At 39.9% G+C, this 21,016-nt stretch overlaps 1 protein-coding gene across 9 annotated transcripts in view; it reads left to right on the top strand.

Moving 5' to 3' along the window:
* DNAI3 (dynein axonemal intermediate chain 3) overlaps positions 1–21,016 on the top strand; it is a 120,689-nt gene that overhangs the window by 23,246 nt on the left and 76,427 nt on the right. For all 9 annotated transcript variants that reach the window (XR_011565826.1, XM_070786196.1, XM_070786193.1 and 6 more), the window contains exons 4-9: positions 6,953–7,134; positions 7,858–7,962; positions 10,326–10,475; positions 11,638–11,837; positions 16,876–16,992; positions 20,189–20,379. Coding sequence is in view for 8 of the 9 variants with exons in the window: in XM_070786196.1 (XP_070642297.1) it covers positions 6,953–7,134; positions 7,858–7,962; positions 10,326–10,475; positions 11,638–11,837; positions 16,876–16,992; positions 20,189–20,379 (945 nt within the window). In the remaining variant the exon portion in view is untranslated. The remainder of the gene's footprint in view (positions 1–6,952; positions 7,135–7,857; positions 7,963–10,325; positions 10,476–11,637; positions 11,838–16,875; positions 16,993–20,188; positions 20,380–21,016) is intronic.

Here is a 21,016-nt window from a genome sequence, read left to right as displayed (position 1 = left end):
AATGACTTCACCTCTTTGATCTTCTTCCCCATCTGAAGAATGAGGTACTGACACTCATCTCGTGAGCATGAGGCAGAAGGACAATTAGGTAATACATGCACGCTTCCTTATACAGGGCGGTCACAGAGAAGGTTTGCATTAACTGTTGTTACTATAACGGTAGGGAAATAGATTAACGAATGGGAATGAAGAGTCCAGAAATAAACTCACATATATATGGTCGATTCATTTTCTACAAAAGTACAAAGGCAATTCAGTGGAGAAGAGACAGTCTTTTCAATAAACGATTTTGAAACAATTGGATCTCTACAGGCAAAAAAGTGAACTTCCACCCATACTGCACATCACATACAAAAATTATCTCAAAATGGATCATAGACCTAAATGTAAAACCAGATATTATAAAACTTCTGGAAGAAAACATAGGAGAAACATATTTGTGACCTTGGATTAGGCAAAAATTTCCTAGGAAAAAAAACACCCAAAACTGTAAATCCTCAGAAGTCTTTGCCTAACTGGTTTTTTCTTTTATGAAATTCTAGTCAGAATGAGCTAAAGGGATGAGCTCTTGCTATGTGCAACAACATAAATGAATCTCAAAATAATCATGCTAAGCAAAAGAAGACAAAAAGCATATAATGTGCATTTATAAATAGGCCATAAAAAACAAACTACTGATCAATAGAAATGGAAAGCAGATCACTGATTGCCTGGGAGTGAGGAGAGGTGCTGGGAGAAGGGGCAGAAAGAAATGTTTGTGTATTATGGTTGTGTTCTTTATCTCGATTGCGGTGATAGTTTCACGGGTCAATGCATATATTTATCAATTTGTATACTTTAAATATCTACAGTTTATTATTTATCAATTCTATCTCACTAGAACTGTTTTTTAAAAAGTAAACCAAAATGTTAAAAGAAAGATATGGATGAAATGCACGGGACTTATGTACACACAGGTTCAGCACGCAGGATTGGCCTAATTGCTGGGTGGCCTGTGGCTTGTACTGCACAGCCTGCATCCCTGTGCACGTAGGATCCCTAGCGAGTTAGTTGTGGAGAGCTTGAGTCTGCCTTGGGCCCCTGCTCTGCTGGGCTCCTAGGTGAATAACTGCACTCTCTGCATCCTGTGCGATGGACCTTTGTTACCTCCCTGACCGTGTGTGAAGAGGCGCAGGACCCTCTGCTGTGCTCTGCTGTGTCACACATTTGAGAGAAAGTACAGCATGCTAGATGCAGTGCAGGGAATTTGGTTTGGAACCTAGGTCCCCTAAATCTAATTCCTAGCCCCTGACCTTGGATACTTTACTTGTACTCTGCGGGCCTCAGTTTTCTCAGCTAAAAAATGCAGGCAGTTACAGTAATGTCTTCAGAATGTTGTTATAAAGAGTAAATAAATTAATAATCTGTGTAATGTGCTTGGAACAGTGCCCGGCAGTAGGTGCTTCCCAGAAGCTTCTATATAGCAGGCTGTTTTTCACTCACTGTCATTCACTTACTGCCCTGGGCTGGCAAAATGTCCAGCAGATCTTGCCCCCACGGAAGCACTTCTGACCTCTGCAAGCTTCAGGAGGCCCTGCATGCCTTCTCCTCTGCTCCAGCATCTTTCTCACCCTCCTGGACCAGCCAGTTTCCCACTCTGCTAGAGGCACAGCAGAGCCCAGAGCCCATCTCACCACAAATCACCAGAGCCTCACTGTCATACACTTACAGTGCTGTCTTCAGCGCAGGCCTCAAAGCCTAAATAACAACAGTTCTTTCATTAAATTTAGCCAGAGATCCTTGGGATGTCCACAAGGTCAGACCTTGCTGTGTTTAGTTTGGTCGCTATTCAGGTAGGGCGTGGAGGTACTGACTATAGTACTTCTGCGTGGTCTACTGGCTACTAGTTGCCTATGGTTATTACTGATTGTAGATCCCAGCCAGAAACGGGCTACTAATGCTACTAACTTCTAGATAAAGGAATGTAAGATTCTATCCTGTATTAAAGTTGCCTTGACAAAGACAAGTTAGTGACTTCCCTGGGGGTCCAGTGGCTGAGACTCTGCACTCCCATGCAGGGGAGCCCGGGTTCAATCCCTGGTCAGGGTACTAGATCCCATATGCTGCAACTAAGACCCAGTGCAGCCAAATAAATATTTTTTTAATGCTCAGTTAGTGTGAAAGTATTATGTTTATGAAGAATATCTAGCCAGTAGGATTTGAAGTATGTTTAGTGGCAGTGGGTGACATAGAACACATCTTGGTCCCTGCCCTTCCAGTTTCTTGGATGGTAGGAAGCTTTCTGGCCTTTGTGAGCACCTCTGTTCATGAAGGACAGCCACCTCCTTTCCAGCTCTAGCTGTGTCGGTCTCACAGTTCCACCTAGTGGTTTTCTAAGACAAAACCGCAAGAACTCTTACCAGGCATTCAGTTTAGTTCAGTTCAGTTCAGTCGCTCAGTCGTGTCCGACTCTTTGAGACCCCATGAACCGGAGCACACCAGGCCACCCTGTCCATCACCAACTCCCGGAGTCCACCCAAACCCATGTCCATTGGGTCGGTGATGCCATCCAACCATCTCATTCTCTGTCATCCCTTTCTCCTCCTGCCCTCAATCTTTTCCAGCATCAGGGTCTTTTCCAATGAGTCAGCTCTTCGCATCAGGTGGCCAAAGTATTGGAGTTTCAGCTTCAACATCAGTCCTTCCAATGGACACCCATAACTGATCTCTGTTAGGATGGACTGGTTGGATCTCCTTGCAGTCCAAGGGACTCTCAAGAGTCTTCTCCAACACCACAGTTCAAAAGCATCAATTCTTCTGTGCTCAGCTTTCTTTATAATCCAACTCTCACATCCATTCACCACCACTGGAAAAACCACAGTCTTGACTAGACGGAACTTTGTTGGCAAAGTAATGTCTCTGCTTTTGAATATGCTGTCTAGATTGGTCATAACTTTACTTCCAAGGAGTAAGTGTCTTTTAATTTCATGGCTGCAATCACCATCTGCAGCAATCTTGAAGCCCAGAAAAATAAAGTCAGCCACTGTTGCCACTGTTTCCCCACCTATTTGCCATGAAGTGATGGGACCAGATGCCGTGATCTTCGTTTTCTGAATGTTGAGCTTTAAGCCAACTTTTTCACTCTCCACTTTCACTTTCATCAAGAGGCTTTTTAGTTCCTCTTCACTTTCTGCCATAAGGGTGGTGTCATCTGCATATCTGAGGTTATTGATATTTCTCCCGGTAATCTTAATTCCAGCTTGTGCTTCCTCCAGCCCAGTGTTTCTCATGATGTACTCTGCATACAAGTTAACTAAGCAGGGTGATAATATACAGCCTTGACATACTCCTTGACCTATTTGGAACCAGTCTGTTGTTCCATGTCCAGTTCTAACTGTTGCTTCCTGACCTGCATACAGGTTTCTCAAAAGGCAGGTCAGGTAGTCTGGTATTCCCATCTCTTTCAGAATTCTCCATAGTTAATTGTGATCCACACAGTCAAAGGCTTTGGCATAGTCAATAAAGCAGAAATAGATGTTTTTCTGGAATTTTCTTGCTTTTTCAATAATCCAGAAGATGTTGGCAATTTGATCTCTGGTTCCTCTGCCTTTTCTAAAACCTGCCTGAACATCTGGAAGTTCACGGTTCACGTATTGCTGAAGCCTGGCTTGGGGAATTTTGAACATTCCTTTACTAGCGTGTGAGATGAGTGTAATTGTGCAGTAATTTGAGCATTCCTTGGCATTGCCTTTCTTTGGGATTGGAATGAAAACTGACCTTTTCTAGTCCTGTGGCCACTGCTGAGTTTTCCAAATTTGCTGACATATTGAGTGCAACACTTTCACAGCATCATCTTTTAATTTGAAATAGCTCCACTGGAATTCCATCACCTCCACAAGCTTTGTTCGTAGTGATGCTTCCTAAGGCCCACTTGACTTCACATTCCAGGATGTCTGGCTCTAGGTCAGTGATCACACCATCATGATTACTTGGGTCATGGAGATCTTTTTTGTACAGTTCTTCTGTGTATTCTTGCCACCTCTTCTTAATATCTTCTGCTTCTGTTAGGTCCCTACCATTTCTGTCCTTTAATGAGCCCATCTTTGCATAAAATGTTCCCTTGGTATCTCTAATTTTCTTGAAGAGATTTCTAGTCTTTCCCATTCTGTTGTTTTCCTCTATTTCTTTGCATTGATCACTGAGGAAGGCTTTCTTATCTCTCCTTGCTATTCTTTGGAACTCTGCATCCAAATGGGTATATCTTTCCTTTTCCCCTTTGCTTTTCACTTCCCTTCTTTTCACAGCTATTTGTAAGGCCTCCTCAAACAGCCATTTTGCATTTCTTTTTCTTGGGGATGGTTGATTCCTGTCCCCTGTACAATGTCACGAACCTCCGTACATAGTTCATCAGGCACTCTGTCTATCAGATCTAGTCCCTTAAATCTATTTCTCACTTCCACGTATAGTCATAAGGGATTTGACTTAGGTCATACCTGAATGTTCTAGTGGTTTTCTCCACTTTCTTCAATTTCAGTCTGAATTTGGCAATAAGGAGTTCATGATCTTAGCCATAGTCAGCTCCCGGTCTTGTTTTTGCTGACTGTATAGAGCTTCTCCATCTTTGGCTGCAAAGAATATAATCAATCTGATTTTGGTGTCGACCACAGAAACACTGACTTCTAGCCCTAGTGGCTCAATGATATAATTATTCAGGTGATTTGGGGGTTTTTAGTCTCTATAGGCAGAGAAGGCAATGGCAACCCACTCCAGTACTTTTGCCTGGAAAATCCCATGGACAGAGGAGCCTGGTAGGCTGCAGTTCATGGGGTCACTAGAGTCGGACACAACTGAGCGACTTCACTTTCACTTTTCACTTTCATGCATTGGAGAAGGAAATGGCAACCCACTCCAGAGTTCTTGCTTGGAGAATCCCAGGGATGGGGAAGCCTGGTGGGCTGCCGTCTATGGGGCCGCACAGAGTCGGACACAACTGAAGCGACTTAGCAGCAGCAGCAGTCTCTATAGGTGTAACACTGATTAGTATTTTTCAGGAGATAAAAACTGGCAATTTGTTTCTAATTCATCAACAACTTACATTCCAAATGTTTGCTTATTATGCCAACTGACTGTACTTTGCAATATATTTCCATATATAATCAGTGTTACACCTATGGAGACTAAAAACAAAGCTCACAATTCCTACTTGAAAGGCCACATGCACTTCTCCCCTCAATGATGCTCTTGTTTAGCAGTGGAGGGAGGGTGTCAGACACCCAGGTGTGGGGCCTGGAGAGGATGAGAGTGGGTTCTGGGACTCTGGGAGCTTGTAGTTAGGGGACAGAGTTCTGGGGGTAAATGTAGAACTGAGACTGGGGTGGTAGAAGCTAGTGATGATAAAAAAAGAAAAAAGAAAATGAGAAGAAGGCTTGAGAGAAGAGATGGCAACAGGCAAAATGATACCTTGTTCCCTTCCATCCACTGTCCTAGGGCTTGCTGCTGCCCAGCACTGACCTGGGATGGGGGCAAAGGGATAGGAAGAAGAGGAGTGGAAGCCTCCTGAACCTCCCCTCCTCCTCTTCTGGGGGCAGTTCTGGGATTGGGGAACCAGAGGAGGGAAAAGGAACTCCCTATCCCACCTTCTTCCTCACTGCCAGGTTTACCAGTATGACTTAATTGGAAAGTCAGTAGCTTTAAGATGTGAAGAACTGAATAACAGGTTTGACTGTGAAAAAGAGCGCTGGGGAGCAGAGGTACCTATTGAAGGGCATACTAAGGGCAAACAGCACGGAGGTAGGAATGCCAGTAGGGAGGAAGCATTGATGGGCTGAGAAGGGCCAAGAGGGGCAGGCAGGTCTTCAGACTGGAGGGAAAGGCAGAAAGTCAGGGCTTGTGCTGATCAGCTGGTGGGCAGGGCTGCAGGCTGTCGCAGGATTCTTTGCTTTACAGACAGATTTTCTCTGTGAGGGCAAATGAGGTCACCTGGTGAGAGAGAGCAGCAGGTGAACAGAGAGGGTAGGGGGTGTTTTAGGAAGGCAATACAGGTTTAGGTTAGAGCCTAAAAGGGCAATAATACCTTAAAACCAAAATTTCACTTTTAAAATCTATCCTAAGAAAAGAATTTGAAATGTGATATAACTTTATAAACTAGATATTTGTATGTAGAGTTGTTTATAATCATTAGAAACAAATTAGAAAAATAAAAGTAATGCCTACCAACAACAGAGTGATTAAAAACTATGCTACAGAATTATGCTAGTTTAAAATGATGCATTAGAAAAATTATATAATGTCATAGTAAAATTCTACTGATGTAATGTTAAGTACAAAAGGCAGGATTTAGAATTTCATTTAAGATACTATTAATATGTATGGAGTGACTGGAATGAAACAAACAATTAATATAGGTTCTCTCTTGAGAGATAGTATTATGGGTAGTATTAGAGATAGTATTTCTGCCTTTTTATCTTTTTGACATTTAAAAAATTTTATTTCATTTTGGAGTATAGTTGATTTACAATGTTGAGTTAGTTTCTTCTGTACAAAGAAGTGATTCAGTTACACACATCCATATAACTATTCTTTTTTAGATTCTTTCCTATTTAGGTTTTTACAGAATATTGAGTAGTGTTCCCTGTGTTAATCAGTAGGTCCTTGTTTGTTATCTATTTTAAATATAGTAGTGAGTATATGTCAGTCCCAAACTCCCAATTTATCCCTCTCCCCCACCACGTTTCCCTTTTGGTTACCGTAAGTTTGTCTTCTAAGTCTGTGCGTCTGTTTCTGTTTTATAAATAAATTTATTTGCTGACATTTTTTATAATGGACAAACTTGCTTTTAAAATATGAACAATGATTTTAAAGTCTTTTAAAATTTTAAGCAAGACAATTATTTAAAGCAAACAACTGCATATTTCCTAGTGTTCATATTTTAAATGGTTATATTTAATGTCTAAATCCACTTTGCCTTTCCCAGGTCATCCAGAAATTTATCCATTAGTATTAACTACCAAGACCCAGGAAATATTTAACTGCAGAGTAGATGAAGATGTCACAGAAGAACAACCTTACAAACTTATCAAGAAAGAAGATATTTTTGTAGACTTTGCAAACAGAGCTGCAGTATCTGATTTCTACCCAGTCAAAAAAATTGTTCAGGTAGGTATGTCACCCCTCTTTATTTTTCAGCCTTACCTCAAGAGGTTCCTGATACATAATCACAAAAGTTGGAGAGATTCTTGAGCCCAAATCTGACATTTCCCATTACCTTGGGCAAATGCTATCTTGTCCATGTCTCTTTGGGAATCCTTCTCAATGACCCTTTGTGAAAAACAAACTCCTATCAGTGACAGATTGTCTTATTCCACACCCAGAAAAGCTCCTTCTTGCCCTATTTTAACTAGAAAGGGAACCTACTCTATTTTCCCATACTGCTTTGATTGTAAACGTTCATAATTTTAGTCCTAATTTGTCTGCAAACGTGCTAAAGAGTACAACACCAGATAAAAGGAATACTTCTTTTTTTCCTCGTTAGAAATAAAATTGCATGGTAAATTTCCCTGAACCCATTGTGGTTTCTATTTTTTTCCTTTCTTTCTTAAACTTTTTATTTTGTATTGGGTTATAGCCAATTAACAATGTTGTGATAGTTTCAGATGAACAGTGAAGGGACACAGCCATATATATTATCCACCCATTGTGTTTCAAGAGCTCTTGTAAGTTAATAAAATAACTTTGCAATTTGGGGTTATTAACGATAGATTAGCACTATGGTTTTCTTCTACGATTGATTGATTAAAGAAATATTAATTTGGTGTCAATATCTGAATAAACTGAATGACTGCTGAACATTAACCTTCTCTTTTGATTATATTTTTGTAGGAATATCCTGGAGATGAGCTTCTCCTTGTCTACGATAGAGACTTCAAGTATGGACTTAACTTTTATCTTATTGGAACTGAAGAGGGCAAGGAAAACTATTTAAATGTAAGCACACCCTAAGTCAGTGCAACCTGCTGATTGTCAGAAGGAAGCAGTACCTCTGGGGGTGGGGAGCAGACACGTTCATGATTGTTCTTGTTTGGCTCTGATTCCCTGGGACCTAGAGGAGGTGAGCAGTAAGTGTGCAGTGAGGCAGCTAAGACATCTCCTTCTTTGCCCTTCACTTGCCCAATGAGAGTGGAAACAGTGAATCTGCTCTCAGCCATTCGTTGGCCTATATTCCTGGTTCTTCTCCTGCCATCTCCATGACTTCAGGTAAGTTACTGAACCTCTTACCTGCAAAATGGTGGTACCAGTAGAGCTGTCATGAAGATTAAATAAGCCAATACAGGAAAAGCCCTTTGTACAGCGCCTGACACAAAGCTGGGGCTTCATACATATTTGCTATGATTATTCAAAAGCAAAAATTTGAAAGGACAACTTGGTCATTGGGCGGTTGAAGGGAATGAGGTGTCAAAGATAAGCAAAAAATAAAAGAATGATAGTTTCCAAGGAAATGAAGTCAATTCACCTTTGGGGTGTTGCATTCAAAGTAGTCATGAAAGGTAACAAGTTGCCTTCTGGTCTAGCATCCTCATGATGAAGTGTAGTCAAAGTGAGGGAGACAAAGGAGTTTGCATGGTTGCCCAGTAGCAAGAAAAATAAAAGAACGCCATAGAGTTTTAAAATACCTAAGACTTTTTAAATTTGATATATTTGTTAGTCAACATTTTCAATTCCATTTTTATGGTTGTTTTTCTCTGTGTTTTAGTTTTTTATTATGGTGGAATATTTCCAGTGTATAGAAAGGTATACATGATAAAACAAATATCTATACAGAATTAACAAATGTTAATATTTTATCATATTTACTTTAAAGTCTTTTGAAACAAAATATAACAGATAACGTTTCACTCCCTCTTACACATCTTTCTTAATTCAATTTTTCAAACATCTCTATAAGGAAGTATTGTTCTAAGGTTGTTGTTGTCTTTTGTTCAAGGTTTCATACTGTCACCATGTATGTATGTTCTACAGATAATATATATTATTGCTTAAAATTTACATAAAATTACACAACTTGTCTTGCAGCTTCTGTTTTTCACTGAATTGTAAAATTCTAGGATCTATTCATTTTGATACATTTAGACATCATATACATACAGATTGAGTTTGTTCATTCCAATTGTTTTATGAGGTTTTATTTTCTGATTATTCCACAGTGTATCAACCCTTTCCTTACTGACATTCATTTAATTGCCCATTTTTTTCACTATTATGAATAAGGTAGCAATGAACATCTATAGATCTATATCTGTATTTATATCCATATCTGTATCTCTTTGCACCTCTTCCTTGTGGACATCTTGGTTTAAAAAAACATTCACTCTTTATAATTTAGTGGATATGTTTATTCATACATGTAATCCTCTTATCAAAAAGCATTATTAAATCAGAGAAAATTAGTTTTGTATTTTATCAAGTTTTAGCATTCCATATTCTTCAATACTTTTTTCTTATCACACATCTTTTCCCTTTATTCTTCTCCTATCTTTTTCTTCTTTCAGCTTCCTTTTTTGCCCTTAAATTCTTTCTTTTTTGCCCTTTATTCTTCCCTTTTTGGCTTAGTTTCCTTCTCATAACTGAACAGCATGAACCAACAAAGAAGAAAAATAATAAGGGAGAGCTTCATGAATTTATATAAAAGTAAAGTTTATTGCAAAATATACATGTACAACTATAACCTAAATTTGGTTATATATGTGTGTATTTTTTGCTGAACTTATCTCTTTTAAAAAATTGAAGTACAGTTGATTTACAATGTTGTTAGTTTCAGGTGTACAGCAAAGTGATTCAGACATATACACACACACACACATATATATACACACTTATACTTACATATACATTCTTTTTCAGATTCTTTTCCCTTATAGATTAAAACAAAATACTGAGTGTAGTTTCCATGCTATACAGTAGGTCTTGTTGGTTATCTATTTTATATATAGTAGTTTGTATATGGGGCTTCCCAAGTGGTGCTAGTGGTAAAGAATCCACCTGCCAATACAGGAGACACAGGAGGCATGGGTTCGATCCCTGGGTTAAGAAGATCCCTTAGAGAAGGAAATGGCAACCCACTCCAGTATTCTTGCCTGGAAAAATCCCATGGACAGAGGAGCCTGGTGGGCTACAGTCCAAAGGGTTGCAAAGAATTGGACACAACTGAGCGAGTTTGCAGACATTCACGCACATTAGTATGTATATGTTAACCCCAAACTTCTAATTTATTTCTCTTCCCTTTTCCTCTTTGGTAACTGTAAGTTTGTTTTCTGGTAGTACATCTTAGAATGCTATTTATTTTATTCCAGCCCCCAGAACTACCAGAAGAACAAGAAGAATATAAAGATCATATTCCTGAAGAAACATATATTTATAGGCCACCTATTTCTAAACCATGGGTTTCTTTGGGCAGTGAAAAAGAAATCGAAGAAGAATCAGTTAAGGAATCTACAAAACAGGTCAGCAGCTTGAATATGATCTCCAGTTATCACCTCCCTAGAGCTGAGCAACACTTATTCCTGAGGAATCCATATGCTTTGCTATGTTTGCTGTGGAGTTATGGTTTTTCTTTTGATAGAAGAATGGTCACTGTCTTAGGTGGGTGTTATGGGTTGAATTATATCTCCTCCTGAAAGATAAGTTGAAGTCCTACCCCCCAGTACTTCAGAAAGGAAATAAGGGGAGTTTTATCCATTATGGCAGGGGTCTTTATAAGAAGATGGGGTTGTGAAGACAGAAACACCAGGAGAACACCATGGAAGATGGGGGCAGAGGTTGGAGTGATGGATCTGCCCCCAGGGAACACCTAGGATTGCTGGCCATGTCAGCAGAAGCAAGGAAAGAGGCAGGGAACAACAAAAAAAAAGAGGCAGGGAACGCATTCTCCCGCAGAGTCTTCAGAGGGAACCAACCCTCTAACAGCTCTTTTCCTTTTAAGTTGGGATATAGTTGCTTTACCATATTGTGTTAGTTTCTGCTGTACAAGGAAATGAATCAGCTATATATACACACATCCATCCTTATTACAGACTTCTAGCCTCCACAAAGAAGTGAGAATAAATTGCTGTTGCTTTAAGCCACCTAGTCTGTGGTATGTGATTACAGCAGCCCTAGGAAACTAGGGCATTCCCAGAGCAGCCCCTTCCAGGAGCAATTGTGTACAAGTGATTAAAGTGTCTCAGAAAAGAATGGGGGGAGCAGCAGGACAGAGACATGGCAGAAGCCTTGCAAGGGTGCACTCTTAGGCAAAAGTCTAGCAGAGGGAAGGCTTCAGCCTGCACCCCTAGGGAACTCTGGAGTGTAAATTATACCTCAGAGTTGTCCCAAACTAAAGCAAAAGAGATGGGCTTACCTGTGTCTCCTACTGTCTATCCCTGGTCAGGATATAAACTGCCAGTCACTTCCTGTTCCTTGTGCCATCAGGCAAAGTGACCTGGTAGCCCTAGAGCATCCTCCATGGAGGAGCAATAGGTGGTGGCTTTGGGAACCGAGAGCGCAAGACCCGGAAAGGTGCACAGAAATTACATCCAGGAGGATGTGGGCAGAGCACCAGTGCTGTCGACCACACATCTGTTCTTCTCCAGAGACTTCTGTCTCCTTTACTGCTCACCTGTGTTGCAGATTACATATATGATTTCTCGAAAACGAAGTGAATTTGGCGCCCCCATTAAGTTCAGTGACCAGAACGCTTCCAGTGTGAAAGATGCCTATATTGAATGTACAGCCTACTCAGATAAAAATTTCACTCTTAAGCAACTTGAGAGAGATGTTGGCATGCAAGTAGTCCCCCAAATCAAGGAAACAAGTACTCAGACAAGATGGTAAGTATGAAATGAATATATATATATATATATTTTTTTTTTTTTCAAAAAAGCAACTATGGTAAAACCTGGCAGTATCTGTGATTACTGTGACAGAGCTTTATAATAGAAACTAATTGACAGTGATGCCACATCTCCACAGAGAAATCCAGCTCAAGAAAAACTAATTATAATTACCAATGCTTCTTAAAAATCTTACTAGGAAAATGAAATACAAGTATATATATGACTGTATAAAGGGGCTTCCCCAGTGACTCAGCGGTAAAGAATGGGCCTGTAAAGCAGGAGACGAGAGTTCAGTTCCTGGGTTAGGAAGATCCCCTGGAGCAGTGTATGGAAACCCACTCCAGTATTCTTGCCTGGAGAATCTTATGGACAGGGGACCCTGGCGGGCTACAGTACATGGGCTCGCAAAGAGTCAAACACGACTAAAGCAACTTAGCACGCACGCAGGCTTATTTTTAGGATTAAAAAAACTTTTATTTTGAAGTAATTTTAGATCATAGAAGATAAGCCACAAATGTTGGATATGATTTTGAGACCTAGAGAAAGAGAAAACTGCCCAGAATTTTTTTAATGACCTGAACAGTTCCAGGGGGTGGTATAAGCAGAGTTCGCAAAGGACTAGCCCAGGTTGGGTGGACGGAAGCAGATTCTCTGTGGCAGGCAGGAAGGAATTTTTTCAAGTTCTGAAGCAAAGAAGAGGAAAGATTAAAGCTATTAAATAAGTTGAGCCAGATTAATTTTTGAGAGCTTAGTATTGAAACTCCAACTAAAAATCTTAATTTATCTACTTAAAAAAATTGGAATATATAATGGAACTATATGTAACCTTATCCTGTATTTTCCAAGTCTCCTGTAAATGTGTTATCATACTTTCATAATTAAAAAAATTTTTAATTAAAAAAAAATAAGATGAGCAAGGCAGTATGTATTGGAGTACAGAGAGGGAAAAAAAGCCTGTAGTTGAGGAGATTGGCCAGAGTCCGTGTGTGTGTGTGTGTGTGTGTGTGTGTGTGTGTGTGTTAGTCACTTAGTCATGTCTGATTCTTTTCGACCCTATGGACTGTAGCCTGCCAGGCAGCTCTGTCCATGGGATTCTCCAGGCAAGAATACTGAAGTGAATTGCCATGCCTTCCTCCAGGGATCTTCCTGACCCAGGGATCAAGCCCATGTCTCCTGCATTGCAGGCACCTCAGCCACCTGGGAAGCCCAGATAAGAGTCTTCTATAATTAAACCTGGTCACAGGTAAAATGTGACCAGTGTCTAAAATAAAGTAGTGGCAGTAAACCAAGAAAGAGTGAAAAGGAGACATGTGTAAATACAAAATTCTAAAACTCCCATCATTAGAACCAACAAACAGTTAGCTAATTTCTCTGCTTTTTTTTTTCTTAACAACAAAACTCTTCACAGAAGTTTTCCACATTTGCTAATTCTACCTTCTCTTCTTCCATTCTGTCTTAAGCCCACTCTAGTCTTAACAAGGTCCCCAAAGACCTGCAGTGGTCTGAATGCCTAATCCAGTTTTCAGATACCCTCTCTCTCCATTTCTCAGCAGTATTTAACATGGTTGACTGTCTCTTCTTCTTGGCTTATGAGCAATATTTAATGTACTCTTTCTAACTCACTGGCAGCTCCTTCTCAGTCTCTTTTACTGGATCCTTGTCCTCCCAACTTCTAAACATTAAAGGACCCCCAAATCTAACTCCTTTTGATGTTTTTTCTAACTACACTTAATCCTTGGGTGAATTTTTTAAGTTAGAGCACATGTACATCGATACCAGGGGTCAGGATAAGATGAGTCAGAAGTCAGGGAGCATATGGACAGACAGGCCAAACCAAAAGAGATGAAGAGAAAGACAAGGATTGGTAGACAAGGACTGGTAGTCACGTCTTGGCAGAGAATTAGGACATCAAAAATCATTAAACATTGACAAGTAAGGGTAAGACCGGAAGGACAGTGGTGATTCATTAGTACAAAAGAAACTTGGATTTGGAGACAAATTTCTTAGTCAAGCCAACTAGAGATTTCTGTTTACTCAGCCATAAAAAGGAATGAAATTGGGTTATCTGTAGAGATGTGGATGGACCTAGAGTCTGTCATACAGAGTAAAGTAAGACAAATAGAAAAAACAAATACTGTATATTAACACATATATGTGGAATCTAGAAAAATGGTACAGATGAACCTATTTCCAGGGCAGCAATAAAAATGCAAATATAGAAAACGGACTTGTGGACAGAGCAGGGGAAGGGAAGGAAGGGAGGAATTGGGAGATTAGGATTGACATATAGACACTACCATGTGTAAAATAGATAAACAGTGGGACCCTGCTATAAAGAACAGGAAGCTCATCTCAGTGCCCTGTGATGACCTAGATGGGTGAGATGTGGGTGGAGTGAGAGGAGGTCCAAAAGGGAGGGGATATATGTATACGTATAGCTGATTCACTTCATTGTACAGAAGAAACTAATGCAACATTATAAAACAATTATACTCCAAAAAAATAAAAAGAATGAGTCAGCCAGGGTAGACTCAGGAAGGAACTTATGACAGCAGGGGCCCTAACCACAGGACTTTAGATTTAGTAGGTTCTCCATGCATGTTGAGTGATTATGATGGACAGTTGTTTCTATGTAGCTGGAGAGAAAAAACGAGAAATAGCTGCAGATCTTGACCCACAAAGTGGAGGAAAGTGTGGAGGAGTGAATGACAAGGAATTCAAATAGTTCACATCTAAGTAACTTAGGAGAATGCTGGTACCATGTACTAAGATCAGAAATTAGGTGGAAAAGATGGGATATATGATTGTGATGGAAGAAGTTAAAAAAAAAATCAGAGATAAGGTTCAAAGATTAATGACTATGAAAATAAATGTTTACAGTGTTCTTACGACATACCAGGCATTTTTCTAAGTACTTTGCACACACAACTCAGTTAATTCTTACAACTGCCATCTGAGGTAGACACTATTTCCATTTTACAAATAAAGAAACTAAAGCAAAGAGGTTAAAAATGAAAGCACAATGTTTAGAACATAATTTAAATTTTAAGCAGTAATGAATAGATTTGCTGAGAAACAACAAAACAAATCACAGGTTAAAAAGTGAGAGTGACTCAGTCATGTTGCTACTTTGATGAAACCACCAGGAGCCGCATAATCCTACCCAGAGGGCCCTAGTGTGGATAGAAACCAAAAGGTAAAGCTTGGGTTCTATCTGAACCCCAGTCTCTGGTTCCAACACCAACATTCTTTCTCTCCATCATCCTGTCTTCTGCTGTGGACACTGATCTAGGCAGGGAAAAAAGAAGTTACTGTTTAATTAAATATGAACAAAACTCTCTTTAGCACTCTTTTTGATTACTTTGCCATTTGTAAAGACAAATATACTTGCCTTTCAGAGACATGTTACTGACATTTGTTCGACAAACACAGATTACATATAACCTAAATTTTTGGAGCACTTAAAATGTGCTAGGCACTGTTTTACAAGCTTTGCATCTATTCATTTGCATCTATTGCATCATTCAATCCTTACCATGACACTGTGAGCTAGGGGACATTAAGAACCTCAGTTAGAGATTAAAAAACAGGCACAGAGAGGTTCAATATTGGGTTGGCAAAAAAAGTTCATTTGGGTTTTTCCATATGATGTAACAGAAAAACCCAAACAAACTTTTCGGCCAACATGTAATTCATTAGCTCAGGGTCACGTAGCTAGTAAGTGACAGAACCCGGCTTCAAAGCCAGGCAGCCTGTCACCAGAGTGTACTCTCTTAAGGACTGTATCACATGATCTTACTACAGCCCCATACCCTAAGATCAAGGAGCTCACCCAGTCTAGTGGGTGAGACTGACAAAGCCCAGAGGTATAATACAATGTATAATGTCCAGGGGTAGAGGCGAATACCGAGAGCAAACTGGCTGGAATAATTTCTCCCAGAATCCTGCTGTCATTACTGCCAAAATGTAAATTATTTCTGGTTTTGTATATTTAGAGCAGTTTCTCAACCTCACCACCACTGTCTGGATAATTCTCTCTTGTGGGGGGTAGGGGTGGGGTGCCGTCTTGTACTCTCTAGGGTGTTTAACAACATCTCTGGGCTCTATGCACTAGGTGCCAAAAGCACTTCCAGTTTTGACAACCAAAATTGTTTCCAGACATTACCGAATATTCCTGGATTGAGACGATGGGATTGGATCTCACTGCGATGGGATTGGATCTCACTGGTTTAGAAACTCTGATTTAATGAAATGAAGAAAGAATGAAAAACAAATGTAACAAAATGTTAATAATTGAGAACAGACTTGTGGGAAGTATGGGAAGGAGAGAGTGGGACTAATTGAGAGAGTAGCATTGACATATATATACTGCTGCTGCTGCTAAGTCGCTTCAGTTGTGTCCTACTCTGTGCAACCCCGTAGACGATGGCAGCCCACCAGGCTCCTCCGCCCATGGGATTTTCCAGGCAAGAGTACTGGAGTGGGGTGCCATTGCCTTCTCCGAATATGTGAAATAAATAGCTAATGGGAAGCTGCTATTAATATATAATATAGGGACCCAGCCTGGCAGCTCTGTTAGGACCTAAAGAGGCAGGATGGGGAGGCAGTGGGAGGGAGGGGATATATATATATATATACACACTTATGGCTGATTCACGTTGTTGTATGGCAAAACCCAACACAACATTGTGAAGCAATTATCTTCCAATTAAAAATGTTTAGATATGTTAATAATTGATGAATCTGGGTGAGGAGTGTATGGGAATTTCTTATACCCTTCTTAAAACTTTTCTGTAAGTTTAAAATAGTATCTAAATTTTTTTAAAATAAAGAACTTGCTGATTACATCAGAGAGAAATTCACAAATACTTTGAATGGCAGCTGGTATCTAAGGTAAGGAAAAAATTCAATATATAGAATTTAAATATTAAATAATATCCTAATATGGTCACAGAGAAAAATTTTTGACCTGCCATGACCTATATTTGTCTTTGATCTAATTTTTGGTATTCAATTTCTTTTAATTTATTAGGACACATCCCAAAAATGCTGCTACGCAATATTATCCAAGAGAATTTTTGGAAGAAGAAAAAGAGGCATTGGGACAATCAAAGACTTTAACTGAGTTTCTTAACAGTGTGTCCACAAGGTAAAAACTGTGTATCAAATTAAAGAAACATAAAATGTGTTTATTTATGTGTAATAAGAGACCTTAAAAAACAACTCCATACCTGATGTACAGGTAGAAAGTGTGAAGACAGTTCTTAGACACCCATGAACATGTGATACTTTCTACAGATTATGTCTTCCTTTCCGTTCTATTGCTAAGCAACATCCTGGGCCTTCCAAGCTAGGGCCACACCAAACGGCGACATCTGGGGCCACACCAAACAGCATGAACCTGGAAGGTGTATACTGCTGAACACGTGAGGATGTTTTCCTAACGGCAAATTACCATTTATTTACCATGGTTTCTATTAGTTAAGTCTTTTTCTTGATTTTTTATAGGATTACAAAGATGGGGATGTTGTGGATGTTGAGGATGATCATCACCATGATAGGAATTTACAAAAACATATTTTTAAATGAGAATCTGAATTCAGTTCAGATATAATTTTTGGATGTGCCATCCTTATCTCTAATTCCTGTGTTGCTGCACTCTTACTGGCTCTGAAATAGAAGTGTCTTCAGAATGTCCCTTCACTCATACCAGGGCCCTAGGCAGACCCTGAGGACTTCCAAACCAGAGAAAAAGTTTGAATGTCTCATCAAGGTGATATCAGAGTTCAAATGAGTGGAACCAATGGTGGACAAGTCTGCCAGCTGTGCCAATAGGTTGGGTTCCATTTTTTTCCCAAAATTAAAGATTTGGTAGACAAATTCATACATAGCCCAACTTAAGCTTTTTTTTTATTTTTAAGGAAACATTTTAAGAGTAAATGTCTTGAAAATTCCAACAACTCTCAAAAAGTTGTTACCTAGAGAGAAGCTGGTTCAAATTTTCAGTATAATTATTCAGAAAGAGCTTATTAACTATTTTCCACTCACTCACAGCAAGCGTGCTATAGTTTTTCCTATGTGGACAATTAGAAAGAAACCAGAATACCTGAGGTTTCTTTTCCTTTCCACACAAAAATTCAGTAATTATTGAAAATTTTCCTAAGAACATTAAAAATGAGAAGTCTGTCTATATACAATCAATTTTGAGGGAATAAATGCTCTATAGCCAATTTGCAATTATGTACACTGCATATTATCTTTAGACTTGGACCTTTATTCTTCCCTTTCAGTTGCCATACTTACCAAGAGAGGGATAGTGAAGAGCTTGGTAATTCCTTCCTTGAGATGTGGGATGGAGGAGCCAGAACTATTAAGAAGAAAGAGGGAAATTGGTACAGGCATTTTAACAGCCCTGGCCAAGAATAAAAAAGAAACCCGCATAAACATCACAGCCATGCTTCCCACTCTAGAACTGTTTTAAGGTTTGGTTAATTTTTTAAAATGAAAATAAACCTTGTTTTGTTCTGGATGAGAACTCTTTTAGAAATGAGTTCCTTCCTTGTCATAGAATTTTGTCTAGAACAAACTAAAGCAAGCATTATTTGCAAAAGAAGAAAATGATCTGAGAGGAAAGTGAGAAACTTCAAGGGAGTTCAAAGCAACTGAGAAACATTCATCTTGAGGTTAAGAAAAAGAAAAAAACAATACCCATGGGCTTTCACTCAGGCTACAAGCTTTGCAAGCCTCAGATTCATCACGCTCAGGAACCACGCAGTACAGTGCAGGGAAATCAAGAAACAGGAAACCAGAGAAAAGGTGTTGTCTTCACTTCTTCCTTGTGAGTTACTTCCCAGTGCAGGCTGAAATATAAGAAATGATTTTGAAAATGCTATTAATAACAAATGCTTCTACTTGAAACTGAGTTTAAACCTTGAAGCTCTGGGTGTGAACCTGCCCTACACAGGGTGATTCAAACTTTAATGTGCACATGAACCTCCTGGGCATCTTGTTAACATGCAGGTTCCGACTTAGTAGATCTGGGGTGGAACCTGTCACTCTGCATTTCTAATAGCTCCAGGTTATCGTGATGCTGAAAGTTATTTGGACTTCCAGTCATTAGAGTAAAACCTTGGGTGGCATTCTATTTGTGGGAAAGCTCCTAGAGGCCTTGGGAGTGGGCTGAGTTTTCTAGCCTAAGCACATAAAGGGACAGTAGACATTATAGCAACTTATAAAAGAGGAACTTGTCAAGCTGAGTTCCTTAAACTAAGAAGAGTACTCAGATTGTTTTTCAGAGGAGCAATATTAGTACTTTTAGCAGGATAATTTTTCATTTTTTAAGGACTGTCTCATCCATTGTGGGAAGATTAGAAATAGAATTAAACACACTAGCACTTCCCAGACACTGTGATGCTAAAACCACCACCCACACCATGCATATACACACATTTCTAAACTCCAAATCTTCCCTTGAGAAACTCTCATTTGTTGTTTTGAATTATATATATAGTATAATTATTATATGTATCAGTATAATAATTATATATAAATACAGTAATTAGTATACATGATCATTTCGTACTGAATATGGCTAAAAGAATTTGCTCTTTCTATCAATTTGGAGTTTTTAAAAAGCAAATGAGATCAAGTTCAAAGTAGACATTTACTGAGAAGTTCACTGTGAAAAATAAAGGAAGAGGAAGCATGGTTGAGCAGGGAGAGCTTTAGACAAAGTCTCAGCCAACCCGACAGGGAGCTGCAGAGGAAGATGGCCTGTTGGAGGAGTCTGGCCTGGGGCAGAATCGGCAACCCTGGAGTATGCAGCCGACGTGCTGTCATTGACCCACAAAGAGCATGAGCTTGGCTGGGAAGCTGAGGCATATTGTGATGCTGTTAAAGGCTATTGTGGGTTTCCCTGGGGGCTCAGTGTAAAGAATCTGCCCACCATGCAGGGGACAAGAGTTTGAGCCCTGGGTCGAGAAATCCCCTGGAGGAGGGCATGGCAATCCACTTCAGTATTCTTGCCCAGAGGAACCCATGAACAGAGGAGCCTGGGGGGCTACAGTCCATGGGGTTGTAAAGAGTCAGGCATGACTGAAGCAACTGAGCACGCAGAGGCTGTCAGCTAACAGTATCCTGGCACTAGAAGTTCTGAGTAGCACACTGCCATGAGTTTTTTTTCGCTCAAGTCATTTAATATTTCACACAGGTGTTAATTGTTAGTTATGAAATACAACGGAGAACATTTTTTTCTTTCAGTATAAATGAAGCAGGAGGAGCTGCTGAAAGACGTATCAGTGAATACTAAAATTCAACCTTTAATTCTTTTCTCATTTACAAAATAGTGTGGAAATAGCCCTACAGCAAAATGAAATCATGAATACATTTATTCATGACTGGAAATGCCTGGCAGAAGAAGAAGGCACCTTTGGGGATAAGACGGATACCCACCTGAAAGAGTACCAGTCCTTTACTGACCTTCACAGCCTAACAGAGAAGATGATCACCTGCGTCTCCTGGCATCCAGTCATCTACGGTGAGGCAGAGTCTTGACTGGGATTCCCTCCTGGGATGACATCAGAATAACCTGTTGCTTTTATATGCACACTTGCAAACTGGCTCACTTTAAATAAGACAGTCTGTATTCCTGAGTGCCTGTGCCTGCCAAGAGCTTTCTTCACCCTCTCTTCGTCTCTCCTCCCAGCTACCTTTTGGGACCACACTGTGGTCTGTACTTTATAAAGAGAGGACCAGAGCTCCCACGTTGCTCAGCTGGTGTAATGCCAAATCTGGATTTGACTGGGACTTGTTGGGCTCCCAAGGCTAGCTTCACTCCCTGCAACACTCTGCCTCTCTGATTACTGGGCAAGATAAGAGACACATATCCTTTAAAGTGCTCAGCAGCTAAGAGGGTAGGAATGTGCGAGGGCGGAACGATGGACAGAACCAGCCTTGCTCTCTTTCTTCCTCCTTTCCTGCCCAGTGTTGGCCCTCTCCTCACAAAAACAAACACCTTTTGTTCTTACTAAGTCTTCAAAGTGCAGCATTGATTTTATGTCAACAGTCCGTCAATGTGGACCAACCACAGTCAAGTGCTAATAGGCAACAGTGGCTACTGGCAACCAATGTAGTATGAGACAGTGTAGCTCTAACAATACTCTTGGTCTCCTGTA

Source organism: Bos indicus, chromosome 3, assembly GCF_029378745.1.
Source record: "Bos indicus isolate NIAB-ARS_2022 breed Sahiwal x Tharparkar chromosome 3, NIAB-ARS_B.indTharparkar_mat_pri_1.0, whole genome shotgun sequence".
Classification (NCBI taxonomy): domain Eukaryota; kingdom Metazoa; phylum Chordata; class Mammalia; order Artiodactyla; family Bovidae; genus Bos; species Bos indicus.
This window is presented reverse-complemented; position numbering and strand designations above follow the sequence as displayed.